Source organism: Simochromis diagramma, unplaced genomic scaffold, assembly GCF_900408965.1.
Source record: "Simochromis diagramma unplaced genomic scaffold, fSimDia1.1 OVJJ01000510.1, whole genome shotgun sequence".
In the NCBI taxonomy this organism is placed as follows: Eukaryota; Metazoa; Chordata; class Actinopteri; order Cichliformes; family Cichlidae; genus Simochromis; species Simochromis diagramma.
Window position 1 is genome coordinate 955,108 of NW_024387326.1, and position 19,941 is coordinate 975,048.

At 40.1% G+C, this 19,941-nt stretch overlaps 2 protein-coding genes across 2 annotated transcripts; both read right to left on the bottom strand.

The window, feature by feature from the left end:
• Positions 1 to 3,070: 3,070 nt before the first annotated feature.
• mcrip1 (MAPK regulated corepressor interacting protein 1) lies at positions 3,071 to 6,799 on the bottom strand. The gene is made up of 5 exons (XM_040006227.1): positions 6,669 to 6,799; positions 5,917 to 6,012; positions 5,663 to 5,781; positions 3,903 to 4,007; positions 3,071 to 3,813 (listed from the first exon to the last, which is right to left on the bottom strand). Exons 2-5 carry the CDS (start codon positions 5,922 to 5,924, stop codon positions 3,749 to 3,751), a joined length of 297 nt encoding a protein of 98 aa, XP_039862161.1. The 5' UTR covers positions 5,925 to 6,012; positions 6,669 to 6,799; the 3' UTR covers positions 3,071 to 3,748.
• A 525-nt stretch (positions 6,800 to 7,324) lies between these two features.
• LOC120717940 (protein phosphatase 1 regulatory subunit 27) lies at positions 7,325 to 9,972 on the bottom strand. The gene is made up of 3 exons (XM_040006224.1): positions 9,167 to 9,972; positions 8,816 to 8,966; positions 7,325 to 8,177 (listed from the first exon to the last, which is right to left on the bottom strand). The coding sequence occupies exons 1-3, from the start codon at positions 9,600 to 9,602 to the stop codon at positions 8,057 to 8,059; spliced, it is 708 nt and encodes a 235-aa protein (XP_039862158.1). The 5' UTR covers positions 9,603 to 9,972; the 3' UTR covers positions 7,325 to 8,056.
• Between the last annotated feature and the right edge of the window lie 9,969 nt (positions 9,973 to 19,941).

Here is a 19,941-nt window from a genome sequence, read left to right on the forward strand (position 1 = left end):
AACAATACTAATCTCGTATATGATGTTCTTCCATCTCGTATAGTCAAGGACTGTTTCAGTGCAATTGGACCTAGTATATTGTCCCTTTTGAACTCTTCTTTGCTTTCCGGCTGCGTACCATCAGCCTTTAAACATGCTATAATTCAGCCTGTTCTTAAAAAAAGGAACCTCGATTATAATGATTATGCGAACTATAGGCCGATTTCAAAGCTTCCGTTCTTGGCCAAAATTCTTGAGAAGATAGTTTTGCTTCAACTCCAGGCCTACCTGGATGAGAATAGCATAAATGATAAATTCCAATCGGCCTTCAAACCACATCATAGCACTGAGTCAGCGCTGCTTCGAGTTTTTAATGACCTTCTACTAATGGCTGATAATGGACGCTCCTCGGTCCTAGTGCTACTGGATTTATCGTCGGCATTCGATATGGTTGATCATAACATCCTATTGGCGAGACTTGAGCACACTGTAGGCATCAAGGGTGCTGCTCTGGATTGGTTTAAATCATACCGCTCCAATCGGCTCTCCTCGGTTCATTTGGCCAATTCCTCTTCCTCCGCTGTACCTGTTTGCTGTGGTGTCCCTCAGGGATCTGTGTTAGGCCCTACTCTGTTCTCATTGTACATGCTTCCTTTAAGCGCTATCTTTGAGAAATATCACATCGCTTTTCATTATTATGCTGATGACATTCAGATCTACTTTGAGTTAAATGATGACCTAGCTTCGTCCTTGAATTGTTTTCGAGAGTGCATGTGTGAGGTCAAGCAATGGCTCCTGGCAAATACTCTTATCCTCAATGATAAGAAAACTGAAATTGTGGTCTTTGGCAGTAACGTTCTCCGTGCCAAACTTCGTGATGCTTTTGGTTTTCTCACTAGTTCCTTTTCTGACACTGCTAGGAATCTGGGCGTGTTACTTGACAGCTCATTTAAACTTGATAAACAAGTGTCTGCTGTTGTTAGATCCAGTTTTTACCAACTCCGCCTTATCTCTAAGGCCAGGCAGTATATCCCGCATAAAGACCTGGAAAAGCTCATCCATGCCTTTGTAACTTCGAGGCTGGATTACTGCAATTCACTCTATTTTGGTCTCCACTCTGCCCTCCTTCACAGATTACAGACAGTCCAAAATGCTGCTGCACGCATTCTAACCAAAACTAGGAAGTTTGCCCACATTACTCCCGTCCTGGCTGATTTGCACTGGTTGCCTGTGAAATACCGTATCCAATTTAAAATTCTGCTGTTTACTTTTAAAATCACTAATAACACAGCACCGAGCTATCTTAAGGAACTCTTAAGCTCATATGTTCCTGCTAGGGCTTTAAGATCATCCTCACAGTTACTGCTGGTGCAGCCTAGATCTCGGTTGAAATCTAGAGGGGATCGAGCGTTTGCTCTGGCTGCACCAGAGTTGTGGAACAACCTTCCGATTGGCATCCGGGCGTCTGACTCTATTCAATCTTTTAAATCACGGCTTAAAACGTATTTGTTTAATCTTGCTTTTTCTACCGGCTAAATGCTGGCCTTGTTTGCAGAGATTTATTTATTCTTTTAATTTTCCTATTATGCTTTTATTTCCGCTGTGTGTGTCTTGTCGCCATTGTGTTTTGATGGCATAGTTATATTGTGCTATAGTTATGTGCTATAGTTATACTTTTTCTATTGGTGGCTTTTCCTGTGAACATAATTTTACACTTCTATTTTTTTATGACTCTGTTTATACTTGTGTTAATTTGTTTTATGTTAAGCACTTTGGCATGCCGTTGGTTTTTAAATGTGCTCTATAAATAAAGATTGTTGTTGTTGTTTATGGATTTTTCTTTGTGGTCAAGTTGAAACGGGAAGGGGCCCATCTCCGAATTGTTGCCCAAAATGTCTTGGTATGCTGAAGCAACAGTTCTTTCACTGGAACTAAGGGGCCGAGCCCAGCTACTGAAAATCAGCTCCACATCTTAATCCCCCGTCTACCAAAATTCACATCTGGCACAATGCAGCAGATAAGTACTGTTGTCCTGGCAACTCCCAAAACCAGACTTGCCAATCGGATTGCCAGATAGTAAAGCGTGGCTCATCACTCCAGAGAACACGTCTCGACTGCTCTAGAGTCCAGTGGTGGCGAGCTTTGCACCACTGAATCTGACGCTTTGCATTGCACTTGGTGATGCAAGGCTCGGATGCAGCTGTTTCCATGGAAACCCATTCCATGAAGCTCTCTGTACACTGTCCTTCTAATCTGAAGGCCACATGAAGTTTGTAGTTGTTGACTTCTGTGCGTTATGTTCCTCAGCATCTGCTAACCCTACTCTGTAATTTTACATGGGCTACCACTTTGTGGCTGAGTTGCTGTTGTTCCCAATCGTCTCCACTTTGTTACAATACCACTAACAGTTGACTGTAGACTATTTAGTAGTGACAAAATTTCATGAGTGCATTTGTTGCACAGGTGGCATCCCATCACTGTACCACTCTGGTAGTCACTCAGCTCCTTAGAGTAAGTCATTCTTTCTCAAATGTTTGTAGAAGCAGTCTGCATGCCTTGGTGGTTGATTTTATATACCTGTGGCCATGGAAGTGATTGGAACACCTGAATTCAGCGATCTGGAAGGTTGAGTGAATACTTTTGTCATTAAAGTGTATAAGACTGCCTTAAAAAGGAGGTTTTGAGAAATATCAGACCTCTAAAATGGTCATATATGTATGATTTCATAGTAAGATCACCCAACAAGGTCAAGCCTGGTTGTCTTTACCTTTGGAGTATCATCTGCTCCACCCTACACGTTGACTGTGCGTAAAGTGCCTTGCAAAGGGATACATTTAAATTGCTGACTTTTTAAATATTGGATCTGAAAAATAATAAAATACTATAATAATTAAAAAGAAAAACAATTAAAACAATACCAATACTGGTGAAAACAAAAGCTATCTGAACATTTTTGAGCAACAACTCTGGAAACTAGCTGAAAATAAACTGGATCAAAAACTAAATTACAACTCATGACCAATACATAACTAGAATTCTAATGTGATAAAAATACAGTGATGTATTTATGTAGAGTAAGTACAACTACAAGTACTGTAAAAGTCTTTTTATTCAACATTTTGTTTCAAGGCTTTGGGAAAGAAGAGGGGAATGGGGGGGGATTTATCAATACTTGGGGAGGCCCTCTACTTAATAAAGTCCGACCAAGGGCAAAAAAATGTATAATAAAAATGTTGGCTTTGTTTACACTCTGTTTTGGCTTTCAAAACTCGCCCATAAAGTGTGTGTGTGAATGTTCAATTACTTCTACACTTGCTTAATTAATGATAAACAAAATAAAACTACAAATAAGAAGTCAGCCCTTTTATATTTTCCTCCCATGTCATATTAGTAGTAGTTGTAGCGTCGCGTTTAAGACTGAAGTCTTTTGCGTCCTGTGGAGACAAAGAAAAGCTGAGGTACAAAGCCGGCAAATTTTGGATGAATCTTTGCATCGGTCTCGTCCACATATCGAATGCGACTGGAAAAAAAACACAGGAACTGAGAGAAGAGGGGAGAAATCCAACTTTTTCTTTTTAGTCAGTCTTTGAGGGCGAAGGAAGAGAAGCTTTTCTATGGTCCAGAGTTTAGAAATTAGATTTGCATTCTGTGTTAGACTGACCAACAACGATAACTTTCTGGCTGACAAGAGGGCTGATGGAGGAAAAGTTCTCAAGGATAATGTATGGGAGAAAAAAAAAAAAAAGCAATGGGATCATTAAGAGAAAGACTAGGACTTCTTGGAGTCTTGTGTGTTGCGTTTTTTGAGGTCACTCAGGTCCACTGGCGTGAAAGCTGCAAGAACGAAAAGGAAACGAGTAGTTAACCGGCACGTCCTTTACAGATTTCATCTGACGGAAAAATAAATATTTGCTGGAACTTACAATGTAAGTTAGGATTTGGGTTCTTCTCGACATACTCCTGTGGTCCACGGTCATTCCGGTCACTATTTTGCGTTGATCTTATGTCTCTAAGCACGCACTGCCAGGCTGCGAAATAAGCAAAGACGAATACGTTTTACTTAACGATGCATCTGAGCTGTGTGCTGGCATTTTCTAACTTGCAAAGCATTATTTCCAGACCTTTTAAAGTGCTTCAGTGTCAGAGCGTGGAAAATGAATTTTTGCCATCTTAAACCATCATCACTAAAGTCCTTTTAACAATGTTTTGGAAGTAATCACTGAATTTCAACTGTGGTCTGTGTTCACTAACAAAGCATGAGGAGCTACATTCCTGTTGTCTTACCATTTTATTTTACTCCTGTACAGTTGGCGTGGAGCACCTATAATTTCATTGTACATGTACAATGATAATAAAGGGCTATTCTATTCTATTCTATTCTATTCAAGCCTTTTCTCAGACTTGAAGGGCATTAAAGACCCACAGAGTTTTCCTTGTTTGCTGTGACATAAAATATACTGGCAGGTGCCTGCAGATGAATAGTAAACAAATCCTCCAAACACTGATTTTGTATTATTTCATAAATTGTGGCAATCTTGCGTTGTCATCTGGTGCGAACACAAATACCAAGGGCTCAACCATTCAGCCCCTGCACCATGATTGGCATGACTGTGACTGGACAGCTGGGTAAAAAGCACACTGCAAGAATTTCTTTAGTGTGTGCACAACCTTAAGAGTGTCCGTTTAATGGTACAATACAGCTTATAAGTGTCATGTAGGCGTTTATTGTTATGTCCAAGGGCATGCATGCTACTCTTGGTCACAGATCTGTCACAGAGATCTGGTGCACAGCAAACAGGTCACAATAGACGAAGAATTCCTTTCAAGCAGAATAAAAAATTTCCACTGTTTGTGCTTCTCCTCTATGCTTTTTGACCTGTTTTCTTTGTGTGTGTGTCTCTTTTTGGAGAAGTCTTCAGTGGTTCCTTATCCCGATCAATCAGCATGCACAGTGTGTGTTCTGAGGACTACACTCAAGTGTGTCTTTGTAGCATATACATTGGCTTAACTCTCATAGTCATTCTCTTTGTGTAGCCACAGAAATAGTGGACAGGCTGCCAGCTGGATCCCGTTTTGTTTATTGCATGTGGATAGGCAGATCAAGACTTAAAAATGGCTGTCATTCCACATTACTGTGCTGATCTATAGGTGGCAGTGGCACGCAAAGATACTGATGTTCTGCAAGACAGACAATGGGTTTGTAGGCCTCAAAGAGACCTGGCAACCTCTGATGAATAATACTAAACCATGAAATTTAAATGACCAGCTTTGACAGCAATGAATACAGACTAACCAGTTACAAATACTGCTCGTAATAAGTGTCCTTTGCATTGTAGAGACAAACATTTAACAAAAAATGATCAAAATGCTGTTCCATTTTTAATATAATCAGCTTTCATGCTTTAGAGGCTGTTTAATGTCTTGTGTAACCAATTTGCTATTTGTTACCCTATTATGTATATGATAAATAATCTACTGTTATAGTTGCACAGTTTATAGTTAACTGAAAAGTAACCATTTTAACTCAACCTGAATGTGTCTTAGGTTCTGAAAGAATCTTCCTTTTCAGAATTAAATTCATTTGACAGGCAATTCAGTTTTAGTTTTCAAGGAGCTGCATTTAAAATCATGAATGTTTTCATGAAGAGAGTTTGGCACATCATTGTTAGACAGGCATACTTACTGTCGTGTATAAAGCGCACATTTTCTTCATGTGCCGGGGTGAAGAGCTCCCCACTGTTAGTAGGGGATCTGGGGCTTGAAGTTCTCTTGTAACTGTTCACCATCCTGGGAGCTGATGAGCTTCAAAAAACATGGAAACGTTCAAATTAGCACCACAGCACACAGTCAATTCATCTTTTACTCTAAACTAAAGCTACCGCAAAAGTACTAATTAAATGTGATCACGGGTGTTTAAGTACTTGTCTTTGGTCAAACCTGGTCATTCTGTTTGGAGTCTGTACTTGCTCCTCGCTCCTCTGTGGTGAGTGGAATATAAGTATAAACAAACGTCCAGAAGTCCTCAGCTCAGTCCTGCCAGTAAATAACAGCGACTGGGTAATTAATTCCCACATGACCTCAGAAATAGTTTTTTCAGCATTGGGTACTTTTAAGCTAATTGTGTAGATGGTAGTAATTCTGGTTAGTGGTGTTAGCTAGCTTCTGGTTTAACGCTCTTAAAACATAGTCAGTCATCCGATGAGTTCCGGTGACATTAGTGATATAAGGAGTAAATCATTGTTGCTGAGATTAACTAGTTTTAGTAAAGCTACTGTCAGGCATGAGTTTGAAAATGAGAAATATTGACGTTAGCTAAACAAGGAGCCATTGTTTACGTTTTGAGTCCAGTAGCTTCAGCAGTGTTAGCATCGGCTTACAAACCGAAACCCAGCGTTTTAGCCTTCCACTGCCATTAAAAACCATTGTATCTAAACCAGTTTGTATTTTAGAGATACGCGTGCCCCAGCAGTTATGTCTGTGTGGGCAAATAACAACATATTTTTCGACACGAGAATTTAGCATGTAGCTAGCTGACTGCAGAGTTTCATTGTCTTGTCGTAACGTTAGCTTGTAACAGCTACAATTTCATTCATTTCACTAGCGCAGGATAGGTATTAGAAAAAACAAACATCAGCGCAATAGTGTATTTCCAGATGCACACTGAATGAGAGATAGGATATTCAACAAACCCGTGTATAAACACTCCTCCGGACGTGGCTGTATGGCGTTAGAGCTGGCTAAAACGTTGCCAATGCCAACCAAACATTTCCGGGAAAACAAACGGAAGTGATAGAGCGTCCAAACCAGGTGACTCAGGCAAATAAAAAAACAAGAAAAGCAAGCAAGCAAACAACAAACAAACAAAAACGATGTTGCTAGAGAAATTGGAGTGGGATTGCTGCTACTTGGTTTGTTGCAGGTAATTATTACTATTAATATTATTATAGGCTATTTTATTTATTTATTTTTAGCACTCATCATCCACAGCACAGAGCAGAGAGCGCGGAGAAATAAAACACAAGTGCTGGTCCAGGCCCCTGCAGCCTTTCAACAGATGGATTGCCCGGTCAACCAAGTGGTTGCTCTTCATTTAAGAAACCAAGTGTTCCTCTGAGTCACTGTAAAAGTGTAAACAAACAAACAAACAAACAAACAAACAAATCCCCAAGCGTATCTTAACCCTTGCGTCACAAGGTTGTGAGTTAGTTAAATACCAGATAGTAGCTTTCTAGAAAATGCCAGTGATTGAAGTACTTTACTAGTGATGGCACAAATAACTCTATGAACTTTGTAGTTCTTGTAATGTAGTTTCATTTTCCTTAGAGAGACCACAACAAAAAGTCAGTCAAATTAATAAAAGGCTTCTTTATTTATGAAAATATACAAAAATAATAACTGAGCAAAAACATGATAAGACTTACACTGCTGGCATTTATATTCTTATACCTAAATAAATGAAAGTAATGCATTAGGGGAAACACTGCAGGGTTACAAAGCTTGTACAAGCTTGCGCTTTGGTGATTTTTTTCTTTTTGATTGATGATTGACTGATACTAAAGTATCAGTATCCATTTTTATGATCCTCTTACTGCCCAGCAGTAAAGAAACTCTTTCTATGAGACACAATTTTTCATCCAGCAATGTAAAAACTGCCTAACACTAACACATCAGATAAATAACCCAAACTGAAATAATCCTGAAAGTCAAACATTTCTCCAGACAGTTAGACTATACGTGACAAGAAAACATGTTTTGTTTCCACGTTCCATGTTACGCCATAGTGCTGAAACTGGTAGTATGACAAATATACACATAAAAATAAAGTCAAATATAATGAAATTAAATAAAAATAACCACCAGGAAAAAAAAAAAGCTTACTGGAGTATCGCTTTGAGGCAATAATTTACAATAATACACCTGCAGGTGTTTGTACTACAGTTTTGAAACTAGCAAACACAATCTTGCATTACGGGATCGGTCGTGAAGTGAGCTGTGGTGGAAATGTTCTGTTCCGGCTCCTCATCTTCTTCTTTCTGTAATCTTTGTTTGCTTTCCTTTGGACCCGCCTGGTATCCAATCAGACGCAGCCAGTCTCAAACAGTTTGGCGAGGTCTTTGCACTCTGGGTCGATGAGGTCTGCGGGTTTCTCTCCACTTTCATTCTCTGCCTCTGTGCTGGCGCCCATTGATAGCAGATATCTGAGTAGAAAATGAAGTACATATTGATATTTATACATATTACAAAAGTGCATGAATACATGCCATCATTAATCATTAGTGCATCTAATTTTTTAAATAGATTTTAGATTTGTGACATTTGAATATAGAGTCAAGTTTCAAAGTTGTAGTGGTGAATCTCTGTTAATTCCCTTCCCAGAAATGTTCCCCACTTCAGCTAATCTGATGCTTCTTTCATGCTGAATGCTGTGCACCGTGATGATGATGGTATGATGGTGATGTCACTTTTTCATGTGGGTGCTGCTTGTTTATGCCAGCATCAGCTGTCACATGCAAACTACATGGGTCATGTAAAAATAGGTTTTGTCTGCAGAGTTTATTTTTGTAGCACATTTGTATATACTACAGGTGCAATGGTTAACACATTTCCTTGGCAAGCGAAAGGTTGCTGGTTCGATTCCAGCTGGAGAGACAAGTCCCCTTTGTGCTTGCATCAGAAAGGGGATCTAAAGCTCTGTCGAATCAAACATGCTGAGCTATCGGCTGTGGCGTCCCCTAGTGGCAAGAGAGTAACCGCTTCTTTTTTTCCCTTCTAATAACCCTCCAGCTTCTCTATATTTACATCTGTGTACACTTTTGGTTAAAAAGTCACACGTTACCTGGCAATTTCTGGGTAGCCGTCACTGCAGGCCATGTGGAGCGGCGTCCAGCCGTCCTCGTCTCTCTGATGGACATCGGCGCCATATTTGACCAGCAGCTTCACCACCTCCAGGTTCCCCGTTAGAACAGCCTCATGTAGTGCTGCCATACCTGCACAGTGCAGCTATAATCAGTTCCCTTGCAGCCAATGCGGTTAGCACAATGTTTAACATCAAAGCTCTCAGTCATTAGTGAAGCTAGTACTGCTTTTACCAACAACAATAATATATATACATATATTTTAAGAAACTTTGGATGTGAGTACCTGCAGATAAAAAACAGAAAATCAAAGCTGTGGAGATATGGCTCACCTGAGTGGAAAACTGTATCCACACGAACTTTCCTTGCTCTCATGAACCGACCAATCTGCTCCAGATCTCCCCGTCTAACAATATCCTGGAAGATGATGTCATTGGGGAAGTGCACTGTCCTCTTGGCAGGTGTGACAGGAATTACAGGTGCAGGCTTTTCCTGTGCTTGTGTGCCACGTGTTGAGCTGTACCGTGACCCTTTGCTGTATGAAGGGACGTATGCTGATGCAGGCTTGTAAGTGGACGTGTGGTGTGACGGGGTGTAATATGTGGTGCTGTACTGTGTCGGTTTGTACTTTGATGCGGACGTGTATGAAGATGTGTACGGTGGCGGTGTGTAATATGAGGGGGTGTACTGGGTGGTAGTGTGGTAAGTTGGTGTGTACTGTGAGCTGCGTGCGTACGTAGACGCCGGCACACGGTAGCTGTACTTCATGCCTGCAATGGTTGCAGCTCGTCTCCCTCTAGTCTTTTAGATCAGGAGGAGGGGAGTGAGAAATCCAAGGGAATGCAACAATCCAGTAAAAAGACCAGTATCCTTTCCTCTATGTCCTATTTGTCCCCAATTGTCCTTTATCCTTTTTATAGCCGGAGCAGCTCCTGCGAGCACTTGTCAAATCCTTTACTTCGTTCTGCTCTGTCCACATCCACTTCTTTTCGCTTGTGTGGTCATCCTTTTTCTCACCAGATGTTCATTTCTCTTGCCCGAATTACAATTTAGCCGTTGCACAGTATTATTTGCTGTTGCACAAGGCTGCGCTCTTTTGGGAGCAAGCAGGAGAGGATCCTTTTATATCCTCTGTAGTGCTATTTCAAGGTCCAATATCCAGTGACTTCAGCTTACAAATGAGTGGTCCTTGCGCGCCTCCTCCCACCGTGTGGTCACATGGCCACTGACACTGCACTCACCAAGGGATCATAAAAAATGTTGACAACCAAAATGTTCTCCTCACCCGAGACTTAAATGTTCCCTCGTAAACATCGAATCTATGGTAAACATGATTGGTAAACATTGCCCCGAGGAAGAAGACTGGACCTCAGTGGCACGTGTGATTTCCCAATCATGCAGTCGATCTGTCTGCTTAAATTATATCTTATGGTGCAGTGTAATTGTAGGTATACTAGAGTCATTAAAAATAGTGTTTTTACTTTGTGTGCCCTTGTTCTTTCTCATATTACCCGTTGACCTAAAGGACACCTCGTGCTTGGCCTTTGCACCCAGACTAGATAAACCATCTTCTGAAGAGGTTGCATGTGGGCATGTAGCCATGACCAGCTGAGGAGGCAAATGATATGTAACCTCTTCCCGCAAATGTCACTAAAAAGTCACAAGGTTAAAAGAAATGCAGCTATTTACAACAAAACATCTGCTAAAAAGTGTCAACCAGAAAAGCTCCCTCAACTGGAAGCACGTAAAAACCCACGAATTCAGACTGTAAGCAGGATGTTTAAATGTGGACCAGCAGGCTCACACCGTGGAGTCAAATGCATACTGTACGTGTAAATGGTGGTGGAACGCTGTGGTAGTGGGCCCAGCTGTCCAGATTTCTAAGTGGGGCAGAGCTGGTTATAACTGGTTCACAAAACCTTTGGAAGTGAGACTTGGGCATTTCACAGATGCTGCCAGCGTAACAGAGGAACGAGCTGATGGATGCCATCCTCTGGATTTTGATTTTCCAAGGTCGGCCATTCAAGTTGCACACGCTTGAATGTTTGGGCTTCATATTTTTGCCATTTTTACACTGTGTATAATTCAGTTTTTCATTTTCACACACCATCACAAATGCTTTAAAGTGGCTAAATATAGAAAACATGTTATTAGAACATCACACAATATTTAGGAACAGTCTTTAAAAAATCTTTCCATTGAGGTTGTACACAACTGGAGGAGGTAATAATCAGTTGTGTAATAATCATGTTATTCATCACTTCTTTCTTCTTCCTACTGATATCTAAAGTGTGCGTGTGTGTGTGTGTGCGCACAAAAACAAAGAAACTTCAAACACCCGTTAGTATCTGAATGTGCCAGCTGCCAGGTTTCACCGTCTCTTATGGCACTAGGGGGGCGGGGGGTTCAAGGGTGTCCCTGAACAATAATGATGCCCCTTCCAGCTTCTCCTGCTCTTGTTATGCTGCAGTGTTCTCACCAGAAAAAACAGGCACCAAATGTCAGAGTGAGGTTTCACACTTTATGACTTCTTGCTATACATAGAGTCAGGCCGCCTTTCCATCGCCTACCTGCTCTTTAGAGTTCATGTTATGATCTGTCAAATTACCAACAAGTCAGAGCTGAAAACATTCAGGAGAATGGAAAGTGGTAAACACTTTCCACAAGACTGATGGGAAACAGACTATTCTTATCTTCTTGTCTTTTTAGTTCGGTGGCAAAATTTATATGAGGTTGCCCCCTCCCTGCTAGAACCTCTTAGTCCCTATAAATAATATGCAGTAAAATAAAATAAGTGACGTTGCCTTGGTTCAGGGAGGTTGTGCAGGAATTGTGACCTAAAATGATCTACTAAAAGGAATCAGACCTCTGCCAAGGCAGAAAGCTCATTCACTGGGAACAGTAATTAATTTTAAATATATTTATTTTGTTTTCTTTGTTCTTTTTGAGCATCATTTAAGAAGTTTGTAGTATATCAACATCTGATTGGACAAACATTGTGTAGGAGTAGGTAATGGAAAATAGGACACTGGACATAAATAAGTTGAGTTATTATATAATATTACACCAAAGCAGCTCATTGTTTGCTTTGCATTCTTTCTGAAAATGCTACCTTTAAAGATGTAACACATTTTGGATTTAAAAGAAAGGCAGATGTGAGGTCAGAGGTCAAACATGACATGATACTTGGATGCAAACTATGATGTTATATTTAGAATCTCCATATACCAGTATTATTGCCTAAAAGCTGCCAATAGAAAGGCAGCAGAATTTTAAACATAGTTTTAAAGAAGACATATTCTATTCTATTCTATTCTATTATGAATAAGACATTTTATAAAAAGACAATCTATGAAAGTTTGTCTCTATCTGACCTTGAGGTCAGAAGTCAAATGTAACTTTCTATTCATTATGTTGACAATACAAACCACACTTGTAAAAATCATACTATCTACTGCTTTTTCATAATTTTTGACCAATAAATCATTAAGTTGACCTTGAGGACCTCTGTTGATGTAAAACAAATTTCTAATAGATTGCTGCCGTGACCCCGCTATAACAGCCTTACAAAGTTGAATTACAATTCTTTCAAAATTCTTCGAGCCATTGTGTATACAGAAAACCCATGACCTCCTTGGTGGAGGTAATGGTATTTGCATTGTTTTTCAACTCCCTCTGTGGTGTTGTAAATGTGGTCGGAAGCCCCTGATCTCATCGATCCCAACACCTGGCTTTGTTTTTTTTGTGATGTAATAGTCGCTTCCTATTATTAAAATAAAATTGAAAAGGGAAAGCACATTGTATGGCTTTACCTTCCAGTCTCAATGAATTAACTTTCATTTGTCATTGAATTTGTTGAATTACAAGCAGCAGCCTTCTGACATTTAAACAATGAAAAAGACAATGTTCCAGATTTTACTTAAATAAAATTTTTGCATTAAATATAAAAAAAAAAGACCTAAATCACACTGCGCACACAACCACATCGAAAAGCTGAAGTTTCTAACCCGTGAACGAAATAAACAGTTCGACCCAAAGCTGAAGTCGAAACCATGTTATTGTTTTTCTTCAAGAGTTGGGCCAATACATGCCGCAAAGACCGCCAGCTACGCGCGCCTCCACACTCCTCCGCCTCACGTGATGCAGGTAAGTGGCAGGTTGGATGTGATGTCTAAAAATAAGAGCTGTGAAGCGTCCTGACTGTGTATAGCATGTTATGAATGCGGGCTGCCACCCTCATAAACAGTGCAGTTTAGAAAGGTCAGTGTAACACAAGTAAGTCACATTAAGTTTTATTTTGATAATTCTGACTGAATAATCATAGCTCAAGCCAAATTTAGTTGTCTGCTCCTCTTATTTGGCTGTAAAATCCTTTTCTCATAAATCAGCCTGCTGTGCAAGACATATGCAGTGCCATGGGTGACAACAGGGTCAGTGGTATGTTACAGACCTGGATCGCTGGATGGTAAGCGCTGCAGGGATTAGTGTCTGTCTGGATCTCCACAGGCCCAATGAGAAATACTCACTCGGTCTGAAAAGTATCCGGTTACGGCACGCGCGGTGGGCTGAAAAAAAGGAGCTGTAATCTAAATCAGGATGCAGTAATCCTTTGTCATTTAGTGAAAAGAGTGCTGTGGAGGTGGATCTTAGGAAAGTCAAAGTGAGAAGCTCCAGCAAAATACACCAAATCCTGCTTGCTTGAACTGCGTGAGTTAGTGATATCTAGTGTCAACATAAGAAAAACAAACACATTATGGTTTCTAGATGTTTAGTATGACACAAATACAGAAAAGCACATCACAAATCCACAATAATAAAAGCCTACAAACAAACTGAAGCTTTAAGACAGCCAACATTGATTTTTAGCCTCGTCCTTTGTTCACAGAGATTTCTCCAGATTCTCGGAGTCTTTTGATGATATTATGAACTTCAATTTAATCCAAAAGATTAATTTAAGTTATTTCATTCACAGTTTAATTTAACTATATAGCACCAAAAAGTAGCAACTCTACTGCAGATGATGAAGCATTAAAAGTCCTTGAAATTTTACATTGAGAAACATTATTTTTTAATTGTTCCATAATTTATGAACAGTTTTTGCAATTGGTGCCCGTCTTCTGAGATAATCTGCCTCTCTAAGATACTTTCTTTCATACCCAGTAATATCATTTAAACATTTGACATGTTTTATGTCTTCTGTTGTGGGTTCATGATATTTGTATATCACTGCATTCTGGTTTCCTTTTTGTTTTCCATTTTGCAAGCATCCCAGCTGTTCTGAATTTAGGTTGTTTGCACAGCAGCTTATTGTTAATATTTTTGCTTTTGCTCAGAGAGGTCCACAAACTATAAGTTTGCACATTGGAAATACTGAGAACTGACCTTTAAAAATGAAAAACTGCAGACTACACTCTCTGCAACTTTGTCTGCTTCCCAAAAATGAAAATCACTGCTGTGATGCACTGGAGGCAATCCAGTGGCTATTGGAGTAACACAAGTGCAAGAGGGCATGACAGGACTTCCTGGGATTGATTTAATTATAGCAGCAATGCTGACAATGGTCCAGAGGTGGATGAGAAGATGCTATTAGGCGGAAAGATGGGCCAAATCTATATTGGAGTAAGGTTTTAGATGTTTAGAGGCCAATTCCTGGGACTTTTTGATCATGCCTTGTGTACGTTCTCTGGGAGTGCATCACATGCCCGTTTACCCTCTTCTTTTCAGTCAAAAGCAAAGTCAGTCAGTGCCTCTGGGGTGACATACCCATAACTTCTATTCATTGTGATATTTTTGTCTGAAGGTTATTAGGTTGAAATGAAAAAAATAAAGACAAAAATAAAATCAAGCAAACAAAGTTCTTTCAAAGCATCTTAAAGTAAACCAACACAGAGGGACTAAATACCAATATTTCTAAGTAAAGGTTTATTTTATTGAGCAGCACACATTAACATGAATGCTGACAAGATCAAAAAGAATTCATAAACATATTCACACAGAGTCTCGTGAGCAGATTACATGAGCCAAGCAAAACTAAATTGAGCCATTTGCTGTTGAAAATGAGACCAACTGCCATCTGGCCCGGCATACATGGCCCGACCGTCGTGGCTCCCATTCCTCTGGACTCTTAGTTGCTGAAGCCCTCCAGTCATGAGCTCATAGTTTCCATGAGAAATGGTCCATATTCATTACTACAGACTGATTTTTTAATAATAATATAATGTTGTTTTTAAGCTAATAGCATGGCAGGTTTCACAGCAATAACATACTATATATAATAAAAAGTAGATGTGCACAATATAAAATCTTTTTTAGTTTTATCAGAGGACACACCTAACCCAAAATTCAGTGTGCTATTCCACATACTGCTCATTACAGTAACTGAATCAATGAATTGTGTCTTTTTGTATTTAATCGATAAAAACAGCACAGATCAGCTGAGACTGTGTTATCAGGGCCATTTTATCAGAGCTCTGTTCAGTTCATCTGTGCATTATGCAGTTTAACATACTTTTAACACATTCATTAATACCACAAATATAATTTAGACCTAAACATAACAGGTGCTATCAGTCTGTGTGATTGAGCACTACACTCTGTGTACACTAACTGTATTAACACCCTGCTAGCACTGTGTTGGACCTCCTTTTGATCAAGGTGCTGGAAACATTCCTCGGAGATTCTGGTCCATATTTACATGATAGCAGGACACGGTGGCTGCTGATTTGTCAGCTGGGCGTCTCTCGTCCCGCCACATCTTACTGGTGCTCAAAAATGCAGCAACAATACTCACGTAGGCTGTGGTGATCAAATTATGCCCAAGTGTGCCAAAAAAAAATACACTTGGGCATAAGTGGACATAGTCAGAGTCAAAGGTATTCGCACACCTTGGAATATGGTGTTCTGATTATTTGAGTTGCTATTGGCTGAACAGCAGTCCGCCGTTCTCACTTCCACTTTGTTGGTGCCATATGATTGGTTGATTAGATCTTTGTGTTTAATGTCCAGCTGAAAAGGTGTACCTAACAAAGTGGCATCAGTTGCACATAGCATAGTACATGCATGCAAAAGCTTATCCGTTGTTCAAATGTTAGCAAAGCTAAGAGAAGTTTCCTACTGACTGTGCATGTGCCCACAAAAACACTTATGTTTCCCTTGTAGCCCAAAATTTAAAGGCTTCTAATGGAGCTGTGAAAACAGCCTCAGGAGAGAATCCACGGTCTGCTTAGAAAAACAGTCAGCATGTCATCCGAATTAAGGATAACACATCTGATTATGAAGCTGCTACGTCAGTGAGGGATGCTGTTGCTGACATTGTGTGAAGAATGCTTCCCCGCAAAATGGCATTGCAGCTGTCCAGGGCACAGAGAGAGTCTGAGGGATCAGACCGAGAACAGATGGAAGTGGGAGCAGTTTGTGAGAGGATAAGGTTACCTTAGCTGAAGCCTGCATTCATGGAAAAGGAGGTCAGAGGTTAAAAAATCTCCATACATGTGTGTAATCTTTTGATGCACGATTGCACAATGAGTCTGTGTGTTTAAAAGTGGAAACGTTCAGCTAAGAAGACGTCAGTCCGGTGAACCTCTGCTTTTTCTGACCAGGTTGCTCAAGGTTATGAAGAATTAATTTCCTAGATTTGGGAGAGCTTAAATTATTAAGGATGGAGGGCATCAAACAGGTGGACTTACTGAATGTAACCTTTACTCGCCATACGAAGGACAATGGAGAATCAGTCTTCCACACATGCCTTTAGCTTGCAGCCTTTGAGCTTTGATTATTTCCAATCAGGAAACTGCAAATGCACATTATATAAACACATTATTTTGCCATTCTCTCATCTCATATAAAGCTCTTCTCCAGAAGTACTAAGTGTGTTTAAATTAGCTGTGGTTTTACTAAAAGTAACCTCGAGGTCATTTAAGAGGAAGCTTAAAAAGGACAGAGGTGTTTAGTTTTTGCAATTGCATAACCATCCTTGCTTTATAACGCTGTTTAAGAGTGCATTACTGCCACTATGTAAAAATGATCTCTTTCTATATATCTGCATATATCAGTGAAGGTCTTTAAAATCACAACAAATGCATCACTTCACCCAAAAATGCTCGACTACTGAGCATGCAGAACAAAAAAAAGGCAAAGAGTAAATAATAATTTTTGTAAAAGCACAATGAATGAGGCACTTCTTAACAACATCTGATGCTTTAACTGTTATAGCTGTCGCTACTCTGACTCCGTTATTGTGACAATAAATAAACAGATTCACAATAGAAATTTTATATCAGTGTCTATAGACTTTTTGAAAGAATGCTGATTATTTTTAACTTTGTTTATTACAGGGGTGTCAAACTTAAGGCATGGGGGCCAGAATAAGCCTGGCAAAGACTCCAGTCCAGCTTTGGGAAATGTGAAGGAGTGCACAGATTTTTAACTTTTAAGTGGATTGTCATAAATTGCAGTTTTTCCAACCAATATCGAATCCATCCCCATCGCCATTCATACTACACCAAAGTAGTTAAGTAATGATCATACTTATGATCAAAGGTAAATCAAACATACATTAGAGAAGTGGACATAGTCAGAGTCAAACATATGCTCAACCACACATACACATACACTTCCATATACCTACTGAATGTGAACTATAGCTGAAAAAGTAAACCTATAAACGTATATGAAATTTACCCAACGTTTTTGGGAGTGATATTAACTACTGATTGCAAGGGTGACAAGAAATAAGATTGCTGGTAGGGATACTCCTTTTTTTAGTTACCTTTTAACTTTATCAGACAGTGACAATATGCCACATTTAGAATAATTACACCATGGCTGGGGATCCTTTGCAGGAAGAAGGAAGCGGCGGTCTACACGATGACCTCACTGCTTCATCTGAAGACCAGAAACAGCACTGGCTCCATAAGGCCAAGGAAAAGACAGGATATTCCCAGAATGCATTTCACAGGGGGCAATATGCTAATATTAGCACAGCAGCCAATGGCAGTTCAAGAGTTGTGCTCCAGATACACGAGGGGGCTGGATCAGGTTACGTGGCTGAGACACAAACAGCGTACGTGCAGCACAGAGAAAGTAGACAGAAGACTGTACTGGGCCTGCTAGACTAATCCATCACTCCAGACATATGTATGCATATAGCCAAGCCCCTTTCCTTATTCGCCACATAATGTCCACCCTAAGTCTCGATCATGTGACTGTTGTACTCCCTGGGGGTGGTGCGACATGCCTCCTTCTAATAGGAGTCCAAAAGGTCAGTCAGGTTACCGCATGGGCTCACAGGTCATAACTTTAGGAGCAGTAGTAAATCCTCAGGCTGCCCCTGATACAGTTTAGGATCTGAAGGCAGAGCAGGACCATCCTTGGGCAAAGTGTACAGTGACTGAAATGAGCGGCAGGAATTCACTCCAAGCATTTGCACACTGTCTTCTAGCACATGCTCAGGTTAAAGTGGGTAATGGTGACTTTGCTGTTTGATTAAATTCCAGCAGCTGTGAGGCTCCATACTGTAGTGGTTTACACGTTTGCTTAACTCGGTCGTGTTGGATGGCCGCCCTTCCCTGAGTCTGGTTCTACTGAAGGTTTCTTCCTGTTAAAAGGGTGTTTTTCTTTCCCACTGCTACCAAGTGCTTGCTTAAAGACGGTTATTTGATTGTTGTGGTTTCTCTCTATTATTATAGGGTCTGCCTTAAGGTGACTAGAGCTCTAAATAAATACAAATGAATTGAGAGGAGGAGGAGACACGAATCCCTTTGGGGGTTGCTTCAGGAAGGGCACAAAAACTGCCAAATCAAACATGCCGAGCTACCCGCTGGGGTGACACCTTGTGAATAAGCTAGCAGCCAAAAGTAGCTCCAGTTTATTTCTAATGATACTGTATAACTTACACTTCTGATATTAATGTAACACAGTATCAGTTCCAGAGTGCGTGATCGCTGCGGCTCAGAATACACTGTTCCCCCATGTCAAGCTCAGCCTCCCGGTTAAGTAACTTGATTAATAAACCACAGGTTCACTGAGGCACTGCTCTATCCTCAGAGCAGAGGTGGGCTTTCATTTTGGCACCTCGGAGCTTGAAGACATTTCTATTTGCCTCAGAGGACCTTGCAGAATCACCCTGGTGTCACATATGCACACATGCATGAAGCAATAAGCAAATTTTGAAGTGATGGAGGAGGAGATTTTAGAGTTTTTTATTTTTTATTGATCACAGTCGTAGACATGCAAGTTTCAGATGGATGGTTATTAAAGATTGTTTGAGTTGGTGGCAAGCTTTTAGCGTTAGCTTAGTTTGTGTAACAGATTCCCGCATCTGCTGTGTGGTGTTCCTAAAAACCTCGCGTCGAACAGCAGAGCCTCATAATCCAGACTGTCGACAGGAGTTGCAGCAAACAAAGCGAACCCAACGTATGCTGCCCGTGAAAATGAGGAGAGGGAACTTTTGTCATCCATGAAAGAAGTCATAGATCTATAGCTGTCTCGGTTTTAAGATCCTAGTAAACATCCTATTTATAGCAGGCACTTTTACTGGTGAGTTTTTGTTTTGGATTTAATATTAAGTTCATGTTTAATTAATAATTCACAGATGTCTGCTATTGATCATTTCAGGATTAACTATAAACACATTTTATGTGGTGGAGTAACATCGTGGCTTCCACAAAACACAAACCTGCCCCACATTAAACATATTAATTATAAGTTTTATAAGAACACATTAGTTTGTTGGAAGATGTAATTTGACACTATTCTATGTATATTTATGAGTACAGTATCCTTTTTTTTCTATTAAATAACTTCAAAAAATATCTGACTGTGCCTTTAAAGGGGACCTGCCTTGGTGCAGTCTCTCACTTGAAGATGTTTTAGCTCCGTTGACCCTTCCTGTAATCCAGCTTTCTTTTGATTGGCAGCCTGAACCCTGAGCTCTAGAATAAAGGGATTACTTGAACATACACTGACCTCCTTATTTGAAACTTTGGCCGTGTTTAACAAGAGCAATTACCATTGTAACAGGCTTGATAACAGAAAACAAGGAGGAACATAACATACTCAGTTAATTTTGTGGCAGAGCCATCGTGTCAGGTATGAAGTAATGAATTAA